The 23,441-nt window shown below is 48.5% G+C and overlaps 1 protein-coding gene across 2 annotated transcripts in view; it reads left to right on the top strand.

Moving 5' to 3' along the window:
* The window catches only part of LOC310708792 (DEP domain-containing mTOR-interacting protein-like), a 40,430-nt gene that overhangs the window by 2,640 nt on the left and 14,349 nt on the right, over window positions 1-23,441 (top strand). For both annotated transcript variants that reach the window (XM_083507609.1, XM_083507608.1), the window contains exons 2-3: window positions 15,402-15,580; window positions 22,827-22,950. In XM_083507609.1, the coding sequence (XP_083363735.1) occupies window positions 15,402-15,580; window positions 22,827-22,950 (303 nt within the window). The remainder of the gene's footprint in view (window positions 1-15,401; window positions 15,581-22,826; window positions 22,951-23,441) is intronic.

Raw genomic sequence — 23,441 nt, 5'->3', positions numbered from 1 at the left:
CCAAACGTCTTGCTCTGCTTTCCTTTGAACCACACCAGCGAGGTCAAGAGGAGGGTCTTGTCGTCTGGGTACCCCAGGACCTCCGTACACCCTGCCCAGGCTTGCACACTATGGAAGGTTGCTTTGGTGCTGCTAACAAAGCAGTTTGACTGCACCACTGGAGGCACACTCCATTGCCTCTCGAGACAAGACAGATACCAGCAACAGCAACAAACTTGATGATGAAGTTGCTGACCCACTAGGGATCACTAGGAATGGAGCTGAAAATAAGACTTTCATTAGAGTAACATTTGGTGCAACTGCCCTTGGAATACTTAGGTATTTTGGGGGGGCAGCATCACCATAGAAAGGGTATTATAGAAAGGGAACAGGCTCGGAAAAGGGGCACAAAACTGATTAAGGGTATTGAGAAGAAAGGTGGCAAAATTTGGGGAATTTACTGTATTTTTTGCACCATAACACTCACTTTTTTCCTCCTAGAAAGTAAGGGGAAATGTCTGTGCGTGTTATGGAGCGAATGCCTGCGGGTGGCGGGGGGGATCTGCTGCAGTCATGAGCAGAGGATCCATAGTTCCCCTTCCTTCCCTCCTCCGTGGTTACAAAGCATGGATCCACATGGACCCTCAGGATTTTTGCAGTGGGCTACTCCAAACTCACTGTCAGATCACATGTCTGTGGCCACAGCATGAACCACAAAAATCATATATCCACTATTTCGTTTAGAATATTTTTTTTCTTGTTTTCCTCCTCTAAAAACTACGTGCATGTTATGGTCTGGTGCGTGTTATAGAGCGAAAAATACGGTAGTTTAGAGGAAAGGCGAGCAAGAGGAGAGGTTTAAGATTATGCATCGTGTGGAAAAGAAGTTTTTCTCCTTCCTAATCATACTTTTACAGGCACAATCTGCAGGTTTATAAATACAACGCTGGTCAAACCATCGCAAGAGGTGTTGAAATTTTGGGAGCTTGGATAGTTCCTATGGAATGGTCTCGTTGGTGGGGTGGACATTTTTATTCTTATTTATTTATGATTATTACTTTGTCAAAATAAAATACAAAAGTATACCGTATTTTTCGCCCCATTGGGCGCACCGGCCCATAGGGCACACCTAGTTTTTTGGGGGAGAAATAAAGAAAAAAAATTATTTCCCCCCCCCAGGCGCGGGGCTGGGGCGGGGGAAGCCCGAGCTTCCCCCGACCCCAGCCCCCAGAACAGGCTGCTATCCACAAGCCTAGGGAGCCTGGCGGGAAGTCGCCCCGGTCTCCCCAGGCTTGTGGATATCTGCCTGAAGCCCGGGGCACGCTGCTCAGCGCGCCCCAGGCTTCGGGATGCAGGCAGCTCTCCGCAAGCCTTGGGAGTCCGGCGCGACTTCCCGCCGGGCTCCCACGGCTTGTGGAGAGCTGCCCGAAGCCCGGGGTGTGCAGCGCTGCGCTCCCCAGGTTTCGGGCTGCAGGCTGCTGTGCGCAAGCCTTGGGAGCCCCACGGGAACTCCCAAGGGCTCCCAAGGCTTGCGGATAGCTTCCTGAAGCCTGCATTTGCCCCATAGGACGCACACAGATTTCCCCTTCATTTTTGGAGGGGGAAAAGTGTGTCCCATAGGGCGAAAAATACGGTATATAATGCTACGCTCATAAGGGCTAGAAGCCTGGTAATTTATTTATTTCAATATAGGGTTGCCATATTTCAAAAAGTAAAAACCAGGTGTCAGGGGTTCAGAGACAGAGACACAGGTGAGGGAGGAGACGGAGAGCGACGAGGAAGAATCCCAGGACAGTGAGGAAGAGGATGACAATGACTTGAGATCTTCCATGAGTCTCTCAAGTGAATCGGAGGATTCTCAGGAGGGGGCGCCCCTAGTCAGGACAAGGGGGGTCACAGGGGGGACCTGCCAGGAGTAGGGAAGCAGCAGGGAAACCCCGAGCGGGAGTGGGAGATCGGGGCCGGCTTCCCAGCAGGAACGAAGGGAAGAGAGGGGGGTTCCCAGTGTGACACACGGAGCGGAGCAGGAAAGAGACAGGGGAAGGAGATCTGGGGAGAACGTCCTGCCGGAAGAGGGGGAGAGTAGTACAGGGAGTAGTGTCAGTGTCAAAAGGAAGGTCAGGGGTAGCGAGCGCGCGCCAAGTTCAAATGTGGAGGCGCGCGGAAATGAAGAAAGCCCGGAGGAGGAGCCCAGCCCCAAAGCACGAAGGAGGGGGGAACAGGCATCTCAGGAATCCGCTTCAGGAGAGAGCAGGAGGGAAGGAACCCAGGGGGGCAGAAAGACCCTGCGGAAAAGGAAAGACAGGAAGAGGTGGTCTAGCACAAGCCTCTTAAGTTGGTGCAGGGGCGGGAGCGAGTCAGAGGGGACTTCAAACGTCTGACGTTAAAGACACGGGGCTGCACGCCTCGGTTGTGGAATCTATAATGAACTGCAATAAACATCCCTGTATATAAGAAGAGCTTGGCGTTGGTCTTTTGTGAGCTGAGACCTGAGGCAGCCTCTGACAGTAAGTCCCCTCCAAAACTACGCAAAATTTTTTTTTGCAAAGCTCACGAAGTTTGGCAGCCCTGAGTATGGAGCAGCAGATAGCTGAGCTACGCAACGCAGTCTCCCGGCTTACCACTGAGGTAGTGGTCTCCCAGAAGAAGGGGGAAGAGGCAGAAAAGCGGTGCCAAGATCTGCAAGCCAGGTGGGATCATGCATGCCAGGTGGGGTTCCCGGGGACCAAAGCGGCTGGAGTAGCACTGGGCAGAAGAGGGGGCAACTTGGTAGCCCACTTCGATGGGAACCTGCAGCAATACCCCAGTTTTAAAGCAGACGTAGAATATGCGTTGCACTTGCTTCGCGACGACTTTAAAGATGAGGAAGAGAAAGTGGGGTTCATTGTTTCCCACTTGCATGGGGAAGCGAGGGCTTGGTTGCGCAATCTGTGGCGTGAGGATTGTCCTGCTCGAAGGGACTCTGATGAATTTATCAAATGCATGGACGCTTGCTTCCAGTCTAGTGTGGATGTGGATGTGGCACGCCATCAGATCCATGGTTTAAGGCAAGGCAAGGCTTCCGTACGTCAGTATCATGCTCGCTTCTTCGCCTTGCTGAATGTGCTGCGCTGGGAGAAGGATTCTTTGGCTGTCAGAGACTTATTTTGGGAGGGGCTATCTGGCCCTGTGAAGGACGAGTTGGCTAGGGGGGACAGACCTAAAACCCTGGCAGACGTGGTGCAGCGAGCGCTTGCCATTGGAGTGCGCCAGGAAGAACGCCCTTGGCGCAATGAGGGGGGTAGCCAGCTTCACGCACCGCCCAGAGTGCCTCCTTTCTTTCCCAGAGATCCAGGACGTCCGCGTCTCTCCCCTCAGCTGCAGCCAGGGGAGGAGCCTATGGAACTGGGGAGTGCTAAGGCTCAGTCAGTGGCCGGAGCCCCAGCGTCCGGAACAGTCAAGAAGAAGCCTCCTAGAGGGAACAGGAAGTGTTACGTCTGTGACTGTACAACGCACATGGCGAAAGAGTGTCCCCAGAGGCTCCGGCAGCACACTGCAGCCTTGGCAACAGTAAATGCAGCAGCACAGCATGAAGAGCTGTTTCAGGGAAACGACAATGCCTGGCTGGAATCAGCAATGTTGGGGCACAGCCAGGCAAGTCAGTAGAGCAGTCCCCAGCGCTTTTGCAGCCTACAGACCCCCTGCCACCCAAACCTGTAGTGCAGCTCACTGCAACCCTCCAGCTACCTAATGGACGCACCCTGGAGGTCCCCATCACAATTGACAGTGGGAGCAACGCAGACTTCGTGGGGGTGCAGTTCGTCAAGCAGCATCGCATAGAGCTTCTGCCAGCCACGCTGCCATTGAACGTCGTCACAGTGGATGGCAGGAAACTGCTGGGGGGGCAAGTGGTACAACAGACGCCGCCCATGGTGATGCAGATTGGCAATCACCGAGAAGTCATCAGTTTCAACGTCACCCGCCTGTCAGACACGCCTATAGTGTTAGGCATGAGTTGGCTGGATAGGCACAGCCCGACCATGGCGTGGTACCAGCGGCAGCTCACCTTCGGCTCGTCCTATTGCGCGCAGCATTGCATCCAGACCGGTCAGGAGGAGGAGGGCCAAGAGGAGGGGCAGCAGCTACGTCTCAGCATGGCGCAAGCAGTACCCCTCAAGTACAAGGGGTTTTTGGAGGTTTTCTGCGAAAAGGAGGCTGACCAATTGCCACCTCACCGGCCCTACGATTGCGCTATTGACCTCTTGCCAGGGACAACGCTGCCGCCTGTGAAGCTGTATTCCATGTCCGAGGAGGAGCTGCAGGAGCTCCGGGAATTCATAGACCACAATCTGCAGCGGGGATTCATCCGAGAATCGAAGGCTGTAGGGGGCAGTCCTGTGTTTTTTGTGAAGAAGAAGGACACGCCCCAAAAGAGGCTCATCGTAGACTTCAGATTCATAAACTCAAAAACAAAGCCCGCGGCCTTTCCCATGCCCAAGATCGACGACCTGCTCGCGACGGTGCGGAAAGGGAAGATCTTCACCAAGTTGGATCTCCGCGGAGCTTACAATCTCATACGTGTGCGAGAGGGTGATGAGTGGAAGACGGCCATGTTCACGCCGTTGGGCACCTACGAATACAGAGTTATGCCGTTTGGTCTCCAAAATGGCTCCCACTTTTTCCAAGCTTTTATGCATCATGTGCTGGCGGGACTCCTCTACAAGAAGTGCGTATGTTTCCTCGACGACATTCTGATCTTCTCAGAATCGCCGGAGGCTCACGAGAGCGACGTGAAGGAGGTCCTGCAGAGGCTACGGGAGCACAGGCTCTACGCCAAGTTGGAGAAGTGCCAATTCGACGTGACGGAGGTGGATTTTCTGGGCTATAGGCTGTCCGACAGGGGACTAGCCATGGACAGTGCCAAGGTCCGCGCGGTGTTGGACTGGAAGAGCCCGCGAAATCGGAAAGAGGTCCAGAGGTTCGTCGGCTTCGCCAACTTTTGCCGCAAGTTCATCAAGGGTTTCGCCAAGGAGACGGCAGCTATCACGGACACTCTCAGCTCCAAGAAGAAGAAGTTCACCTGGACGGACCAAGCGGAGCAGTCCTTCAGGAGACTTAAGAGTCTCTTCGCGTCCGAAGAACAGCTGCTACACGTGAATCCTGGCAGGCCCATGAGGGTGGAGACTGACGCATCTGACAGAGCGGTGGGGGCCGTCCTCTTACAGGAAGACCCGCAGGGAAACTGGAGGCCCTGTGCTTTCTACTCCCGGAAGCTCAGCAAGTCGGAGCAGAACTACACCATTTGGGACAGGGAGTTGCTGGCCATCCACGCAGCTTTCAAGGCGTGGAGGCACTTTCTCATCGGAGCCAAGCACACCGTGCAGGTCCGCACGGACCACAAGAACCTAGAGTACTGGCGCACGGCGAAGCTACAGAGCCAGAGGCACATACGCTGGGCAGAGTTCTTTGCGGATTTCGATTTCAGGATAGAGTACATCCCAGGCGACAACAATGTCATAGCAGATGCGCTCTCCAGGAAACCGCAGTATCTCGAGGCAGCGGCACCGGTGGCAGCCAAGCACATTTTTGCACCGCAGGCGTGGGCGTGCGCTTCAGCCGCCGTGGACCTGGAGGCGGTGCGTCACGCGTTGCAGGCGGATCCATTCGCACAGTCCAAGATGGAAGAGGTGCGGAGGGGCACAGCGAAGGACGACGAGTTCCAGATACGCGACGGCCTGCTGACCCGTAAAGGTGCTCTCTACATTCCGGGAGACGATCTCCGCGCGAAAGTTCTGCAGCAGTTGCACGACGCACCCAGCGCTGGCCACTTCGGCAAGGAAAAGACGACAGAATTAGTGGCCAGAGACTTTTGGTGGCCCCAGATGCGAGGGGAGGTCGCGGAGTACGTCGCCAGGTGTGACACGTGCCAAAGGTCCAAGCCAGTGCACCAGAAGCCAGCGGGACTGCTGGAACCACTGGAAACGCCACTGCAACCGTGGGAGAGGGTGGCGCTGGACTTTGTCACTGATCTGCCCAGTTCGCGAGGCAAGACGGCGGTGCTTGTGGTTGTAGACCTGTTCACCAAGATGGCGCATTTCATTCCTTGTGCGAAGGTGGCGACAGCGGAGCAGACAGCCAAACTGTTCATCGACCACGTGTTCAAGGTGCATGGCTTGCCACGGTCCATTCTGTCTGACAGGGGGCGCCAGTTTGTGTCCAGTTTCTGGCGGAAGCTCCTAGGGATCCTGCACGTCAAAATCAACCTGTCGTCGGCGAGACATCCGCAGACCAACGGCCAAGCAGAGAGGGTCAACGCGATCATGCAGCAGTACCTGAGATGTTACGCCAATCAGCGACCCGCGGCTTGGGTGGATTACCTGCCGATGGCTGAGTTTGCCTACAACAACACGAAGCACGCGTCTACGGGGGTGACGCCGTTCTTTGCTAACAATGGAAGGCATCCCAGAACCTTCCCGGGGCTCGTAACGACGGGGGAGGGGGAGCCACAGGAAGCCGACCATTTCGCAGCAGAATTGCAGGAGGTGCACGACGAGCTACGGAGACATTTAGAGTTAGCTAAACAAGCCTATAAGGTGCAGGCGGACAAACACAGGAGGGAGGGGGAAGACATCCAGGTGGGAGACTGGGTATGGTTAGCGGCCCAAGCGGTGCCGGCCAAGTCGTTAGCTAAAAAGAAGCTAGGACACAGGCAACTAGGGCCGTACCAAGTTGAGGCCAGGATCAATCCCGTAGCGTTTCGATTGACCCTCCCCGAGGGTTCCAGAATGCACCCGGTCTTTCATAGGTCGATGCTCACCCCCTACAAGGCCCCACACAGATTTCAGGAGTCAGGGACGGCACCAGAACCAAGCAGGGAGTCGCCCAAGAGGGGGAGGTCACCTAAGGACGAACCAGTCAACGAGGTCACAGAGATTCTGGACTCGAGATGGGGGGAAGAGGGAGTAGAATATTTTCTCGCCAGGGAGGGCGCCCCGGCCAGCACCAACAGTTGGGTGCCAGACTACGCTTTGGACGAACCCCTCCTCAAGGACGAGTTCCATGCCCTTTTCCCACACAGGCCCATGCCAGCACAGTTTTTCGACGATTGGCTTTTTACGCCCACACTTTCCGCCAGCACCTTCCGAGGGTTCTCCTCCGCAGAGGAGACGACGCCAGAGTCGAGCCCTCCAAGGGGATCGTGTTCGGGGGTGGACACCGACCCTTCTTACTGGTGGGACGATCAACCAGAAGAGGACTGGCGCATGAGGTGGCGGGTGGGTCCTTGGCAAGCAGACCCCACCCAGGCAACAGGGGGAGGGGAGGACGTGAACATGTTGGGAGAGGACAATGGGTTCGAGTACACAAACAATGAACTGGAAGCAGAGGAGATCGACGTCGACGACGTGTGTCCGGCAGCGACCTCCGCAACGACGGAGCCCCCGGAACCTGCGCCCGAGCAGCGGGAGGGGGGAAGGGGGGGCTTCGAGGGGGGGATGGATGTCAGGGGTTCAGAGACAGAGACACAGGTGAGGGAGGAGACGGAGAGCGACGAGGAAGAATCCCAGGACAGTGAGGAAGAGGATGACAATGACTTGAGATCTTCCATGAGTCTCTCAAGTGAATCGGAGGATTCTCAGGAGGGGGCGCCCCTAGTCAGGACAAGGGGGGTCACAGGGGGGACCTGCCAGGAGCAGGGAAGCAGCAGGGAAACCCCGAGCGGGAGTGGGAGATCGGGGCCGGCTTCCCAGCAGGAACGAAGGGAAGAGAGGGGGGTTCCCAGTGTGACACACGGAGCGGAGCAGGAAAGAGACAGGGGAAGGAGATCTGGGGAGAACGTCCTGCCGGAAGAGGGGGAGAGTAGTACAGGGAGTAGTGTCAGTGTCAAAAGGAAGGTCAGGGGTAGCGAGCGCGCGCCAAGTTCAAATGTGGAGGCGCGCGGAAATGAAGAAAGCCCGGAGGAGGAGCCCAGCCCCAAAGCACGAAGGAGGGGGGAACAGGCATCTCAGGAATCCGCTTCAGGAGAGAGCAGGAGGGAAGGAACCCAGGGGGGCAGAAAGACCCTGCGGAAAAGGAAAGACAGGAAGAGGTGGTCTAGCACAAGCCTCTTAAGTTGGTGCAGGGGCGGGAGCGAGTCAGAGGGGACTTCAAACGTCTGACGTTAAAGACACGGGGCTGCACGCCTCGGTTGTGGAATCTATAATGAACTGCAATAAACATCCCTGTATATAAGAAGAGCTTGGCGTTGGTCTTTTGTGAGCTGAGACCTGAGGCAGCCTCTGACACCAGGACACCCCAAAATTTGTTGAGCTTCTCCCCCCCCCAAAAAAATCCCACGGTTTTTTTTATTCACTTCTCTAAGATCTAGAACAAAGCGTCACCTTTGGGAAATTCCCTCTGGACGTCCATGACACCTTTGGAATCCCAGTGATGTCCGGGAAAACTGGACGTATGGCAGCCCTACTTCAATGCCAGAATTGTTTTGCAAAGGCCTCTTTTGAGCAGGCCCCCGATGGACGGCAACCCTTGCCAAGTGAAAAACATTCCACGAACCAGGTCCATCAAACAGAAATCATGGCCGGAATTCCAGAAGCTGTCGAGTGTGAAGAATGCTTGTGGGTTTTCTGAACCATAGAGGGCATTTCAGGACGGTGGCTCCACTGCCTGAGGACGGTGTTTGTAGGTGCAGGCAAGGTGAACGCAGGCCGTGATTACTGCCTTCTGCTATAGAACGGAGGAAGATTGTCCTGGTCTATAATTTTGTGGCAGGTGGCGGGAGGGAGTGCGCTGGGTTGGGGTCAAAAGCAGCCCATGTAAAACTCATCTTTACCAGGTTTGGCTCAAGCCAGCTGTTGGCAGGGAAAGGATTTGGAAAGATCACATTCCATGTGCTTTTATTGGGAAGCAAATATAGGAGTAGACTCTCTTCTGGTGAATAATGATATTTACTGTTTACAGAGCCACTGGAAACCTAAGTGCTGCACACAAAATAAAATCCTGCAGACTGCTTTCAGCTTGACGTTCTTTCTTTTTAAGTACAGCGGTACCTCGGGTTACATACACTTCAGGTTAGATACGCTTCAGGTTACAGACTCCACTAACCCAGAAATAGTGCTTCAGGTTAAGAACGTTGCTTCAGGATGAGAACAGAAATCGTGCTCCGGCGACGTGGCAGCAGCAGGAGGCCCCATTAGCTAAAGTGGTGCTTCAAGTTAAGAACAGTTTCAGGTTAAGTACGGACCTCCGGAACGAATTAAGTTCTTGACCCGAGGTACCACTGTATTTGTAATTTTGGGCCCCACCAGATCTACTATTTTATTACATACTCGTGCTGATTTGTGCTGTTGATGCTGTCCGGGCAGTCAAATGCAAGGCCGCTTTCAACACTTCATATAAATTGTTGTTGTTGTTTTTATACATCTTTAGGGACCAGTTGAAAACGTTCCTCTTCAACCAGCTCTTTGACTGGTTAACATTCTATGCCCTTTTAAATGTGGGGTTTTTTTGGGGGGGGGGTATTGTTTTGTTTTTGCTCTTGTTTTTATTACGTATTTTTATTTTGCCTTTTTATGCTCTGCTCTGAGATCTTCAGCTGAAGGGTGGTATGTAGATTTAATAAATAACAACAGTAATTTTGCAAACTGCTTTGAGGTTTTTTTTTACAGTCAAGTGGTGTATAGATTTTATGCAATATATATATATATATTTCTGCTGCTGCAGTTCTTACCTTCACTTTGCTTGGGAAAAACTTTCCAGCATCTCTAGTCTATGCAACCATGGAGCCTCCAGTTGGCATGGGTTTCCCAAGTCCTGAATGTGCAGACAAAATACATGTGCATATTGCTTTCACTTGGGCTTTTGTTTCATTTATTTAAATAAACCTGCAGTTTCATGAAAATATGCCAAGGCACTGCACAACACAAAGATGCAATGCCACAATAAAGCTAATAAAAATGGAAATGAAACTGGTTGGTAGAAACTTCACAACCCAAAGACCTATTGCAGATATGAATATTGCACAGCTTGAAGCAACTGGATGCATAAAAGCTGATTCCTTTTGGAATAAAAATTGTCCAGACCCATAAATTTTATTCGAAGTTTTGCTAACCAGAACTACTTCAAAACAGATACAAAAATAATCAATGATACATTTGAATTATTGTATAAAGCATATGCATATTCAAGCATAGGTTCTTCTTTTTAAATATATAATTACCATCACAGCAAAACTCAGTCTCTCCCATAGCTTGCATAAGCCTGTATCCAGCCTAAGGCCTTGCACTCTGTCAGGGAACTGACATCGGAGCTAGAGGCGGAGGGAAGGCTCTCAAATGATGCTGGAGAAGGGCCCAGCAGGGAGAGAGGCAGCTCCGCAGATGGGGAAGCAAATCAGCGCAACACCAGGGATATAGAGGGGCCGATGGGGGAATCGGCGAGAGGGCTCCAGGACTCTTCACCAGACACCAGCGGGGAGAGCATGGGTCCTCCGCTACCCATGCCCACCCTGCGCAGAAGACTTCCGCGCAGAGAGAGTAGGAGGAGACTGGGTGTCAAACAACTTTTATGTTGGAAAAGATTTAAGAAATGGCCACTGACGGATTCTGCTAGCGACTGAGGCAGCCACAAAGTGAAGGGCTGCCCAGACTGAAAGGTTTAGCAAGGCAACAAAGCCCAGAGAGGCGGCAACTTACGCACGAGCAACCCATACACATTACACACTCCTAGAGAGGCATCATTATCACATTTTTCTCTGACCTCCTGTGAACAAGAAAACCAAGGCAACTCCCTTTCAAAATGGAGATTTACAGTTGAATACCTTAATCACATGATTAAGGTTAAACACTCATATGAGGGCTAGCAGAGAACACCAACAGTTAATTATCAACTTTGGCTGGGCCGTGACATCAGATTTCTGTTGTGGCAGAGGTATGTGTGATTATAGCATCATGCAATTGTAGTGTTGAAAGGGAGCCTGAGGGTCATCTAGCCCAACCCCTTGCAATCTTGCCGGAATCTTTTGCCCAACAACCCAGAGATTAAGAGTCTCAGGCTATACTGACTGAGAAGCCACTCAGATCGGCCTCTCTGATGTTGGAGAGGGATAACTGATAGATGTTTTAGCAATCAATCCCTCTTCCCAGGGAACTCTGGGAATTGTGGCTCTGATGGGAATCATGGGATCCGACTCCTAGGGACTTGCAATATAATATTCAAGGGGGCTGGGCCTTCCCAAAGTTGTTGGACATTGCCATTCAAATAGTGTGTGTGCACCCCACCATGTGATCAGTGATGTGGGGAGGAGCTTTCCTTCTGCCTCCAATAAAATCTCAGCACCATTAACAAGCTACACCTCCCAGGATTCTTCTTGGGAAGCCATGACTGTTTAAAGTGGTGGTGATGGTTGTTTAGTTGTGTCCGATTCTTCGTGACCCCATGCACCAGAGCACGCCAGGCACTCCTGTCTTCCACTGCCTCCTGCAGTTTGGTCAAACTCATGCTGGCAGCTTCGAGAACACTGTCCAACCATCTCGTCCTCTGTCGTCCCCTTCTCCTTGGGCCCTCCAACATCAGGGTCTTTTCCAGGGAGTCTTCACTTCTCATGAGGTGGCCAAAGTATTGGAGCCTCAGCTTCAGGATCTGTCCTTCCAGTGAGCACTCAGGGCTGATTTCCTTCAGAATGGATAGTTTTGATCTTCTTGCAGTCCATGGGACTCTCAAGAGTCTCCTCCAGCACCATATTTCAAAAGCATCAATTCTTCAGCAATCAGCATTCTTTGTGGTCCAGCTCTTACTTCCATACATCACCACTGGGAAAACCATAGCTTTATGACATGATACGATCTTTATTGTCATTGTCCCATACAGAACAACGAAATTGAAAAAATTTACATAAGACATTCAAAAACGATACGGACCTTTGTTGGCAAGGTGATGTCTCTACTTTTTAAGACGCTGTCTAGGTTTGTCATCGCTTTTCTCCCAAGAAGTGGTATGATACTGCTTTAAATATGTAGTGCAGATGGGGCCTATATGCAAATGTGCAAGCATGTATCCGCACACCGGCAGTGAACCATGAACATGAGGCCTGGAAATGGAGTGAAGGCCCAGAGAGTTGTCAGGAATAACTTGTCTTCACACTTTGCTCTGAGAGCACAGCAGTGTTTTGCTGGGTGCACAGTCTTCCTTTGTTTAAACAAAAACAATATTTGAAAAAGCACTACGGGCTGTTTTTCTGGTATCGGATATCTTGTGATATTTGTTTAATGCTCTGAGACTTTGCCTGTGAATAAGATTGTCAAGGGTAGTTCTGTTCTCCTAGTGACCTTGACAATGTTACGCCATTGCCTACTCTATTTTAATCTAGGTTCCGGGGTTTTGAGAGGCTCTGCGAGACGTATCTAATAGATTCCACTTCTCTGCCCCCTTTCCCGTGGTCATGGCTTCATAAACACATGCAGAGAGAGGTAAATTTGGCTCTGATGTGTTTAGAGGTGCTTTTGAAGCTGAGGGCTTGCGTCAAGCCTGGAAAACTTACTGGATTGCAGCAGGGCAAAGAAGGCGTTGGCAAGTTTGGGCCCACATAAGTGTGGCAAGTTTTCAAAAACTCATCAGGGAAAATGAAGAGTTTAAGGCTTGGGACAGATCTGGGTTACAAGAAGGATTTGATTTGATTTTGAGATGGGGAGCAATAGAACTGTATAGTTGGAAGGGACCTTCAGGGATCATCTAGTCCAACCCTCTGCAACGAAGGACTCTCAACTAAAGCATCCATAACAGGGTGCCATCCAACCTGTATTTGGATACAACATCTATTTGTGGTTTAGGGCCCTTGTATTTACGGGACCGCCTTACCTGGTATGCCCTGCAGAGGACCTTAAGGTCCATGAATAATTAGTTTAGAGGTCCCGGGCCCTAAGAAAGTCAGATTATCCTCCACCAGGGCCAGGGCCTTCTCAGTGATGACTCCCACCTGGTGGAATGCTCTGTCCCATGAGACCAGGGCCCTGCAGGATTTAACTTCCTTCCGCAGGGCCTGTAAGACAGAGCTATTCCACCTGGCTTTCTATTTGAACTTAGCCTGAACTTTTATTCCCCTTCCTTTCCTTTCCTTTCCTTCCCTCCCCCTCCCCTTTTTATGAAGATTACCCACTCTGGGATCCCACAGCTAATTCTCCCCTGGGCTCCTCGCTGGCCCAAATAGGACTAATCTAGCCAGCTAGCCCTGGTGATCATCTAATGTTTATTGGATGGAATTACCTCCTAAATTGATTTTTGAATTCTGAATTAATTGTTATTCATCTTTTATACTGTATTTTATGCTGTTTTTTGTTGCATCAATTAAGTGTTTTAAATTTGTTGTCAGCTGCCCTGAGTCTGGTTTTCTGAACCGGGAAGGGCGGGATATAAATAAAAAAAATTATTATTATTATTTAAAAACCTCCAATGAAGGCGATTTTGCCATCTTCCGTCGTAGCCTATTCCACTGTCAAATGGTTCTTCTTCCTAATGTTTAGTTGGGATCTCCTTCCTTGTAATTTGTAACAGAGGTTGGTCTCTATAAGGAGAATTAGTTTTCAGTTCTATCCCCAGAACTTTGGAAAAGCCTTCCATGGGGAGATGTGTGACCCCTTTCTCATTATCCTTGGAAGGGAGAGTTAAAACCTGTTGTTCTTCTGTCGTTCAGTCTTCTGAGCTGCTCTGAGGTTCTACTTGGCTTACGGCTATTTCTTTAAACCGCCCTATAATTGTGAGCATTTGATTTCCTTGCAATGTCTTCCTCCTGTTGCCTTTGTACATCAGTCTGAGAACATTTACTGGTAAAGCAATCTGTCAGTGTTCTAAATAAACTCAGTAAATAAATGGCAGTAAGAGTTGGGTAGGCCTTGAGCAAGTGGAGCAAGTCAGGAAGGAACGTTTAGTGCAGTGATCAATGTCAAGAAAAGTGTTAGGAGGAGGGGAACGGCCTTTGGAAACCGCCAAAATAGTTTTTTCAGCACAGTTGACCTTGATATGAAGCCTCCGTCAACACTAGTGATTGCCAGAACTAATTGAGTCCCGGAGAGGGCATCATAACAAAGACCAGTCAGACGTGTTTCCACCAGGGTTAACGCAGCAGCAGCAAAAGGACATTGCCGCTCAGATTTCAAGTGCAGAAACGTCATATTCCAAATGTCACCGTAGAATCCTGACATTGTAGTGTTGGAAGAGGTCCCGAGGGTCATCTAGTCCAACCCCCTGCAATGAAGGAATCGCAGCTAAAGAATCCAAGACAGGTCGCCATCTGTCAGGGACTGTGCTGAGGAGGAATGGTGGGAGCCTCCTCCTGAATCTTCCCAGGAGCAGGAGTACAGTATAGATTTAGAACAGTGGTTTACAGAGGGGCATGGTTCAGAAGGCAGAAGCTGGGAAATACTGACTGGGGAACAGTTAGGAGAAAAAACACTGGGAGAGGGAGAGAGTTAACAGATTCACTGTCTCTGGAAAGCATTCATCTGCTCAGCCCAAGGTCAAGAAGAGCAGATAAGATGGCAGCAAAGAAAGCACAGTGGTTACGAGATTAGGTTGCAAGACGCAGTAGAGACGTGGGTGACTAGGGAGGAAATGGGTAGAAGCCTTAATGGGGAGCACATTCATTCCTAGGAAATGGATTCTTTGTTCTCTCACTGTGATCCTGAAAGTTCTAACTGGTAAGAAGACTCCTTTCTCTTTGTTCTGCTCATCTACTGCCAAAGGGAAGAGGAAGTCGATTCCCTGAAGCCTGACACCATCCCAGCTCTGTTTAAAAACTCTCCAGTGGGTTAAAAACCCACCACCTTCTGAAGCAGTCCAGTCCACCATCAAACAGCTCCTACCATCAGAAAGTTCTTCCTAATGTTTAGTCAGAATCACCTTTCTTGCAATTGGGATCCATTTGGTTCCTACCCTCTGGCTCAGCAGACAACAAGCTTGCTCCCTCTTCCATGTGATAGCCCTTAAGATATCTGAAGGTGGCTATCACACATCTGTCTTCTCCAGGCAAAACCCTATTCCCTCAACTGTTCTTCATAAGGCTTGGTTTCCAGATCTTTGATCCCCTGGGTTGCCCTCCTCTGCACATGTTCCAGCTTGTCAATATCCTTAAATTGTGATGCCCCAAACTGGGCACAGTATTCAAGGTGTTGTCTGACCAAGGCAGAATAGAGTGACATTATTACTTCCCTTCATATGGACACTATACTTCTGTTGATGCAGCCTAGAATAGCATTGGCTTTTGTTTGCTGTTGCATCACACTGTTGACTCATGTTAAGTTTGTGGCTTACTAAGACTCCTAGATCCTTTTCATATGTCCTGCTGTCAAGCCAGGTGTCCCCATCTTATATTTGCACATCTGATTATTCCTGACTAAGCAAAGAAGCTTACATTTCTCCATATCCAGCTCTTGACCTGTTTTCTGTTTCCCTTCCAGGCTTCGACTCCACGATGGCAAGCTTATTAAGGACAGGCGCTACCACCTTCGCACCTACCCCAATTGCTTTGTGGCCAAGGAGCTCACCGATTGGTTGATTGACCACAAAGAAGCACCAGACCGAGAAACAGGCATTCGGCTGATGCAGAAGCTCATGGACCATTATATTATCCATCATGGTTTGTGCACTTCTCAGTTCTGATTCCACTTGAGGACTCTTTTCTCAAGTGCATGTGCGTACTCCCCTGTGGCTGTTCAATTTGGTGCCTTGAAACAGCTGCGCCTGAGGACCAGAGACCTTGTGGAAATGAATTAATATTCCTGGCCCAAGTTAACTCTTTAAACAAACTTTAAGTCCATTTGGGAACCTGCCACTGAAAGGCTCTTTAGAACCAATAATCTGTGATCCAAAAGCCTCTTCGGTCCAAACAATTAGAAAGCCATTGTTTAAGTGGAAGAACAGTGGCTTTCTAATTGTTTGGACCAAAGACGTTTGGCCTTTGGAGGAGGATTCAAGAACACCTCTCTGCAATTATCTTCCTCCAATAAGTTGATGATGGCCTCCACAGTTCTCCCACTTCCTCTCATAGGGAAGTATCTAGCTGACTTCATACTTGGAGCAGACCCATTGAAAGTGGTGGAGTCAAGTTAGTCATCGTGACTGATTTCAGTGGATCTACTTGGACTATGAGCTAGATATGCCCATCATCACAATGACTCTGTGTAGAATGGTTGGTTGAGTGCTAGTACACACTTATCCATGGTAACTCAGCAAACTCCATGAGTAGGGATTTGAGACTAGGTCTCCCCTACTGGCCCTAAGTACAGCAATCTCTTCTTCTTCTTCTTCTTCTCACATAGCCAAGTAAGATTGTCTTCCATAAACACGGTCTTAACAGTGAGTCTGTAAGTGACTGTAGAGGCCACACGTCCTTCCACAGTGGGGATATTGGTTTCTGGGTGGGAGTTAATCACAGTGAGGGTTTGCCAAGCGTGCCTTCCTCTTAGCATGTTCCTCCTTTGCATCCTGAGTTCGAGCGTCTTCAAAACCCATGACACCTTTGGTAAAGGCTGTTCTCCAATTGGGGCGCTCGCAGGCCAGTGCTTCCTAGTTGTCAGTGTTTATACTACAACAGCAATCTAAACCTGGCTTGAGAGCAGTACATGTGAAAATGATCTAGGAGTCTTTGTTGACCACAAACTTGACATGAGCCAACAGTGTGACGCGGCAGCTAAAAAAGCCAATGCAATTCTGGGCTGCATCAATAGGAGTATAGCATCTAGATCAAGGGAAGTAATAGTGCCACTGTATTCTGCTCTGGTCAGACCTCACCTGGAGTACTGTGTCCAGTTCTGGACATCACAGTTCAAGAAGGACACTGACAAACTGGAACGTGTCCAGAGGAGGGCAACCAAAATGGTCAAAGGCCTGGAAACGATGCCTTATGAGGAACAGCTAAGGTAGCTGGGCATGTTTAGCCTGGAGAAGAGGAGGTTAAGGGGTGATATGATAGCCATGTTCAAATATATAAAAGGATGTCACATAGAGGAGGGAGAAAGGTTGTTTTCTGCTGCTCCAAAGAAAGAAAGATTCCACCTAAACATTAGGAAAGATTCCACCTAAACATTAGGAAGAACTTCCTGACAGTAAGAGCTGTTCGACAGTGGAATTTGCTGCCCAGGAGTGTGGTGGAGTCTCCTCCTTTGGAGGTCTTTAAGCAGAGGCTTGACAACCATATGTCAGGAGTGCTCTGATGGTGTTTCCTGCTTGGCAGGGGGTTGGACTCGATGGCCCTTGTGGTCTCTTCCAACTCTATGATTCTATGATTCTAAACACGTTGCCACATGGATTCTTCTAACAGATGCATTGTCACAAAGCATAGCACATTGACTAGTCCCTGATAAGCAAAGTGCAGTAGAAGGTTACAGAGGAATGCTGGGGCATGCATTAGCTTGGGTTCCAGAGTATTCATAGCTTTAAATTCAAGGGCTGCTATGTACAATACAATTTTCAGCAGAAAGAGTAATCTAACCTTCAGCTCCTAAGGACTCCGTCTTAATTGCTTTGCTCATTTTTGGTATGTATAAAAGAGGGAGACAGATGCAGCAGCAGTATAAGCTGATGATCTACTACTGCATACTGTAGCAAGCTGGCAGGGATGCCAGCTTGGCCCCACAACCGTGGGTGCAATGCAACATGCATGGCCCTGGCCCTGGCCCTAGGTGCCAACTCCCTGGGTGCCCGAGCACCCACAAATTTCCCCACGAAGGGGCCGGGCACCCACAAATTTCTGTGCCAGGGCCATGCACACTGCAGGGCACCCACGACCCCTGGCACCCACAGTTGCAGAGCCAAGTTGGCACCAAAATTTGTGGATGCCTGGCTCCTTCATAGGGAATTTTGTGGGTGTTTGGGCCCCAGGGAGTTGGCACCTATGCAAACTGGTGTCTTCTAGCAGTTAAGGGAGAACTTTGCCCAAGAGCGGCTCGGCATTCTTGACAGAAGGGGTGTGGCTTGGCTTCTCCAGCAAAGTCCACCCTGATGAAGCCTGCCATTGAGAAGAGGGTGGTGTTCACGTGAGGCATTGCGGGGACTCTGCTGCTGGATGAATGTTCCCCTTTCAGGTTTATCTGGCAAAGCCCCCTCTGGGCATCATTCCTCTGGCATGGCTACACAAGGCTCGAGTCTGTGTCTGTCTCGCTTGCAGCCTGGAGTTGTCAGCAGTCAAAATATACCGAGGCTGCCGGTGTGATTTTTGCAGAAAGTCTGAGACGGGCCTTGGTACAAGTTTTGACTTGCACAGGGAACCTTGGATGGGGAGGTGGGGGGGCAGGGAAAGGAGAACTTCATGCCAAACTGGGATGCCAGGTTGGGGAATTTCCACATTTACGTGGCATGTATGTGCCCACCTGAAATTCCATCCTGCAGAGATTGAGGACAACATTGATGGACCCTCAGAAAAACAAATAAATTGAGCTTAGGGAAAAGAAAAATAACAGGGCACGTGCTTCAGCATACCCTCCAATATTTCTCTAGTGAAAACAGGGACATCCTATTCCATAATCAAAATTTTATTATTTATACCCCACCCATCGGACTGGGTTGCCCCAGCCACTCTGGGTGGCTTCCAACATAAATGAAAACATAATAAAACTTTAAAAAGCTTCCCTACACAGGGCTACCTTCAGATGTCTTCTAAAGGTTGCGTTGTTACTTATCTCCTTGGTTCAGGATTTCGCTTAACTCCATTTCTTCCAACATTTCTCCAGTGTAAATAGGGATATCTTAAGGAAAAGCAGAGCCTCATTATACCAAAATCCGTCCCTGCCTAGGACTACCTCGCAGCTCCGACTTAGCAAAGGTCTTCTTAATTTACTTGGTGGGGAGTTGAGGTGTTGCAAAAAGCTTTGATTTGATCAAACTAGCCAGGTTCTGCAAGCTAGTGAGCTGGGCCTGACTTAAATGCAAAAGACTTATAGTGGCAAGTATGCTTGACACAGGCCTCACATTTCAAAGCATCTTTGCTTGCCTGTGGATCAGAATGTGTCTCGAAGCACCACACATATGAGCTGATTGCTTGTGCTAGCTAGAGATGTGCAAAATCTTCCTTTCTGTGGATTATCTTGCATGTTGGGCAACGGATGCAGTTGTTTGAATTCCAGCAGGGTCAAAGGGAACCTGGTCCACTTCCCTTTCATGATTGCCCCCTTAGCTACTGTTTTTACAGCAGCGCTGCAGAGAGACCATGATGTGACTCCATCTGGGGGAGTGGGGTGGAGAGTTGGGGCGTGTGGGTTGGTGCTTAACTCCTGCACCCCAAAATTCAAGGACTTGAACAGAGAGGCAGATACGATGTTTTCTGCAATGCGGATCCCAATCGTAGCTGTGTATCACATGCCTATTTATTTATAGAACAGGATTCATTGCCCATCACATTTCCAATTCAAAAGCATCAAAATTGCTGTGAGCATTATAATGCAGGTCTGAATCTGAATAAACATGGTCTGCGCAATTGGCTTAATTGCACATCTGGCTACTGTCTATTTGGGAACCCTGTCAGCAACAGGAAAATGTGTGGGTTTCATAATCAGAATGGAAAATCACAGAAATCCATGGGTTCTCTAATTGACGCTAGTTTGAAGATGTTGTGCCCTCATTTGGGTCAATAGTAAGATAAGAGCTTTGATATGGGAGAATCTATCAACCAAAGGAGTAACATTTTGACTCTGCCTGAATTATTACATAGCAAGGCAAACATTCTGCTCATTGCCATCTGCTGCCTGGGGGAAAGACTTTCATACCTTGAATTAAATTAAACTTTGCTGTGGTGCTATAATGCAGTTGCAATTAGTTCTGGGTTAATTATTAACATTCAAATCTGAATCCCCTCCCTGCAAGCTGCTATTAATTTTTCACAGCCTGCGGGCAGTTTCAAAAGAATCCCAAGACTTTTAATTAAATAAAAGAACGTTGTCAAGAAACAGAACCTTTTGGCCTGCTTATCGGTGACGTCATCACAACATGCTAATCCCCTGCAAAATGTGCAATGGTAGGCTGTCGTTTTTTGCTGTGTTTGACTATCCTTTGCTTAGCTCACAAGGGCTTTTCTTGAGTTGTGTCATTTTGATTGGCCAGGCAGAGTCATTTTCTTTTGAGCCTGCCTGTAAGTAAGGGGCAGTAATCACCTTAATGGAATGTGCTTGATCTTAATCATTGTTTCCCGGTAGAAATGTGGACCACACATCATCTATTCCCACTCCTTGCAAGAGAATTAATCTAAATACTCAATTTGATTACAGGTGTAACAGCACACAATTCTGTGTACACTAAAGTTTTGTGATAGGTGCATTCAGTAAAACGATCACTTTCATAATTACCGTATTTTTTGCTCTATAAGACTCACTTTTCGCTCCTAAAAAGTAAGGGGAAATGTGTGTGCGTCTTATGGAGCGAATGCAGGCTGCGCAGCTATCCCAGAAGCCAGAACAGCAAGAGGGGTCACTGCTTTCGCTGCGCAGCGATCCCTCTTGCTGTTCTGGCTTCTGGGATTCAGAATATTTTTTTCCTTGTTTTCCTCCTCCAAAAACTAGGTGCGTCTTGTGGTCTGGTGCGTCTTATAGAGCAAAAAATATGGTATTTGCATTGTGGTCCATAGCGTTTGATCTTTTATACCGTGGTGTGGAAATACTTTTATGAAGAAATAGAACCAAACGTTATCTAAATTGCATGGAACCTTAACTATTTTAGGGCACAAATTTATGGCTCCTGTGAGGCTGTACAATTGGGCCCTGCCTCGGCTTAAAGACCTCCAGCGATGGAGAGCTCATCACCTCCCACGGCTGTCTGTTCCAACATCAAGCAGCTCTTGCCATTCAAAACTTTATCCTGTCATTCCACCCAAAAATCTCCTTTCCAGCAGTTTGCATGCAGTGGTTCCAGTCCTGCCTTCTGGAGCAATGAAGAGCAACTCTGCTACATCTTCTTTGTGATAGTGCTTGCCAGGTCTCCTCTTAGCCATCTCTTCTTCTTCTGGGTAAGCTTTTTGAAACATTTCTTTTTTCTTTTAAAGTTACCAAACCTTTATTTATTTCCTCCCCCCCCCCAATTTATTATAAGTATTGTTAAGTTGTGGGTGAACATATCAGATGACACAGCGATTCTTCAAACAGCTCTTGTTTATTCACAAGCCAGAACAGAACTGAACTAAATGGGGTTCAGCCAACCTGCTTATATAGAGCTCCACTACAACGCAACAGTAACCACTTTCTGTAACTATCCAATCACTGAACGTCACTTTCAATCCCTGATTTGCATATGTGGACCTGAGTGAAAACTATCTACAGTATCCGCCTGCTGGCCCAGGGTGAGAACTTCAGTACATAACAAGTATTTTCCACACAACATCACGAAAAATATCGAAAAATAACAATACACAAAACACAAAAACCAACATTCAAACACACACACAAAAAATCCATATCTTACAAGTTAATAATGTAAACACTAAAAAGAAAAACAAACATTGACTACCACCAATCCCACAGAACCTCCTTTATCTCTCATTGTGTCTTCCTGTTTTCCTTATCTTTTTTTTAAAAAAATGATATTTATTGAGATTTTACAGACAATAAAAAGTTACAAAATTAAAAGCAGGGGGGGGAAAGAGTAACAATAATAAAAGAAAAGGAAATACAAAAATACAAAGACAAAATACATAAAAAATAAAAAAGTTAAAAAGAAATCAATATTTTCATGTCTTATATTTCATTTACTTGTTTCCTGACCTCCTCACACCCCCCTATTTGTATTCCAGTTCATATAGTTAGTTCAGCAAATCCTTACCCTCTATCATTTATCTTTACTTAATATCTTAACCTATTATAACTATATATTTCCAACCATTGTCAATCCGTATTTACATATTCTTATTAATCTTTTTACCAATACCGCTTATTTTCAATCCAACATCCCTTTAACATTCATTAATTTTACAGTATTTCTGCAAGTAGTCTTTAAATTTCTTCCAGTCTTCTTCCACCACTTCTTCTCCCTGATCTCGGATTCTGCCAGTCATTTCTGCCAGTTCCATGTAGTCCATCACCCTGTTTTCCTTATCATCTCTATCCTAGCATCTAGATATAAATCCCTCTTTCTTACCCTTTCATTTCCCAAGGTTATTCTTTTTGAAACATTTCCTCTTCCAATATCTCAAGGGCTGTCACGTGGAAGAGGGAGCAAGCATCTTTTCTCCTGCTCTGGAGGATAGGACTCAAACCAATGGATTCAAGGTACAAGAAAGGGGATTCCGGCTCCACATCAGGAAGAGTTTTCTGACAGAGCGGTTTGACAATGGAATGGAGTTCACTGGGACTCTCCTACATTGGAGGTTTTAAAGCGGAGGTTGGGTGGCCATTTGTCATGGCTGCTTTAGCTGATATTCCTGCATTGCCGGGGGCTGGACTAGATGAAGTTTGGGGTACCTTCCAACTCCACAATTCTATGATTCTAGGACTTGATTTCTGAAACCCCTCACTATTCTGGGCAGCATCCTCTGGACACGCTGCAGTTGGTCCATACCTGTAAAATGTGGTTTCCCCAGAGGACCAATGCCTTGACCACCTTGGCTGATAGGACACTGGGCATCTCTCTTTATTGGGTCCAGTTCTGCGGGGCTCCCTTCCTCTAGGAGTCGGCTTTTGCAATATTCAATATGATCTGGCCTTTCAACACGGGAAGTGGCGATATTTGGCTACAGATAGTTGGCTTCAAACCTGATTTTGCAAAGAAGCGAAGGGCAGAAATGATTCATAGTAACCCTGAGGTTTCCCCCCCCCCATCTGTGTGGTGCTAGCCTTCATAGGCTTGGACAGAAAACATAAATTACATGTCAGAGGTTGCTGATCTTTGCCTTGAACTCCTTTCAGTGTGCGATGAGCATTTCGACTACAAGGACGCCAAGCTGCTGTATCGCTTCCGCAAGGACGACGGGACCTTTCCTCTCAACAAAGATGTGAAGGTGTTCATGAGGGGACAGAGCCTCTATGAGACGTACGTGGAGTCCCTTTGTCCAGGGTCACGGGGCATAAGGCTTTTTGGCAGTGCAGTGGTACCTCAGGTTACATACGCTTCAGGTTACAGACTCTGCTAACCCAGAAATAGTGCTTCAGGTTAAGAACTTTGCTTCAGGATGAGAACAGAAATTGTGCTCCAGGAGGCCCCATTAGCTAAAGTGGTGCTTCAGGTTAAGAACAGTTTCAAGTTAAGTACGGACCTCCGGAACGAATTAAGTACTTAACCCGAGGTACCACTGCACAATCTTTTATCTTCCTTTGCTGTTCATGCTCTCAAGGGTGCCCCCACTGATTCTCTGCCTGCCACTTGTTTGGAGTTTTCATATTGTTACAAAAGTCAGGTCATAGCTGTCAACGTTTCCCTTTTTTTAAGGGAAATTGCCTTATTCTGAATAGGATTCCTCACAAGAAAAGGGAAAAGTTGACAGCTATGAGTCAGGTGCCTGCCCCTCTCTCTGCGAGTGGTGG

This window comes from Podarcis liolepis (genome assembly GCF_965112155.1).
Source record: "Podarcis liolepis genome assembly, chromosome: 6".
Classification (NCBI taxonomy): domain Eukaryota; kingdom Metazoa; phylum Chordata; class Lepidosauria; order Squamata; family Lacertidae; genus Podarcis; species Podarcis liolepis.
The sequence above is the reverse complement of the archived record's forward strand: the minus strand, read 5'-3'. Positions and strand labels throughout refer to the sequence as shown.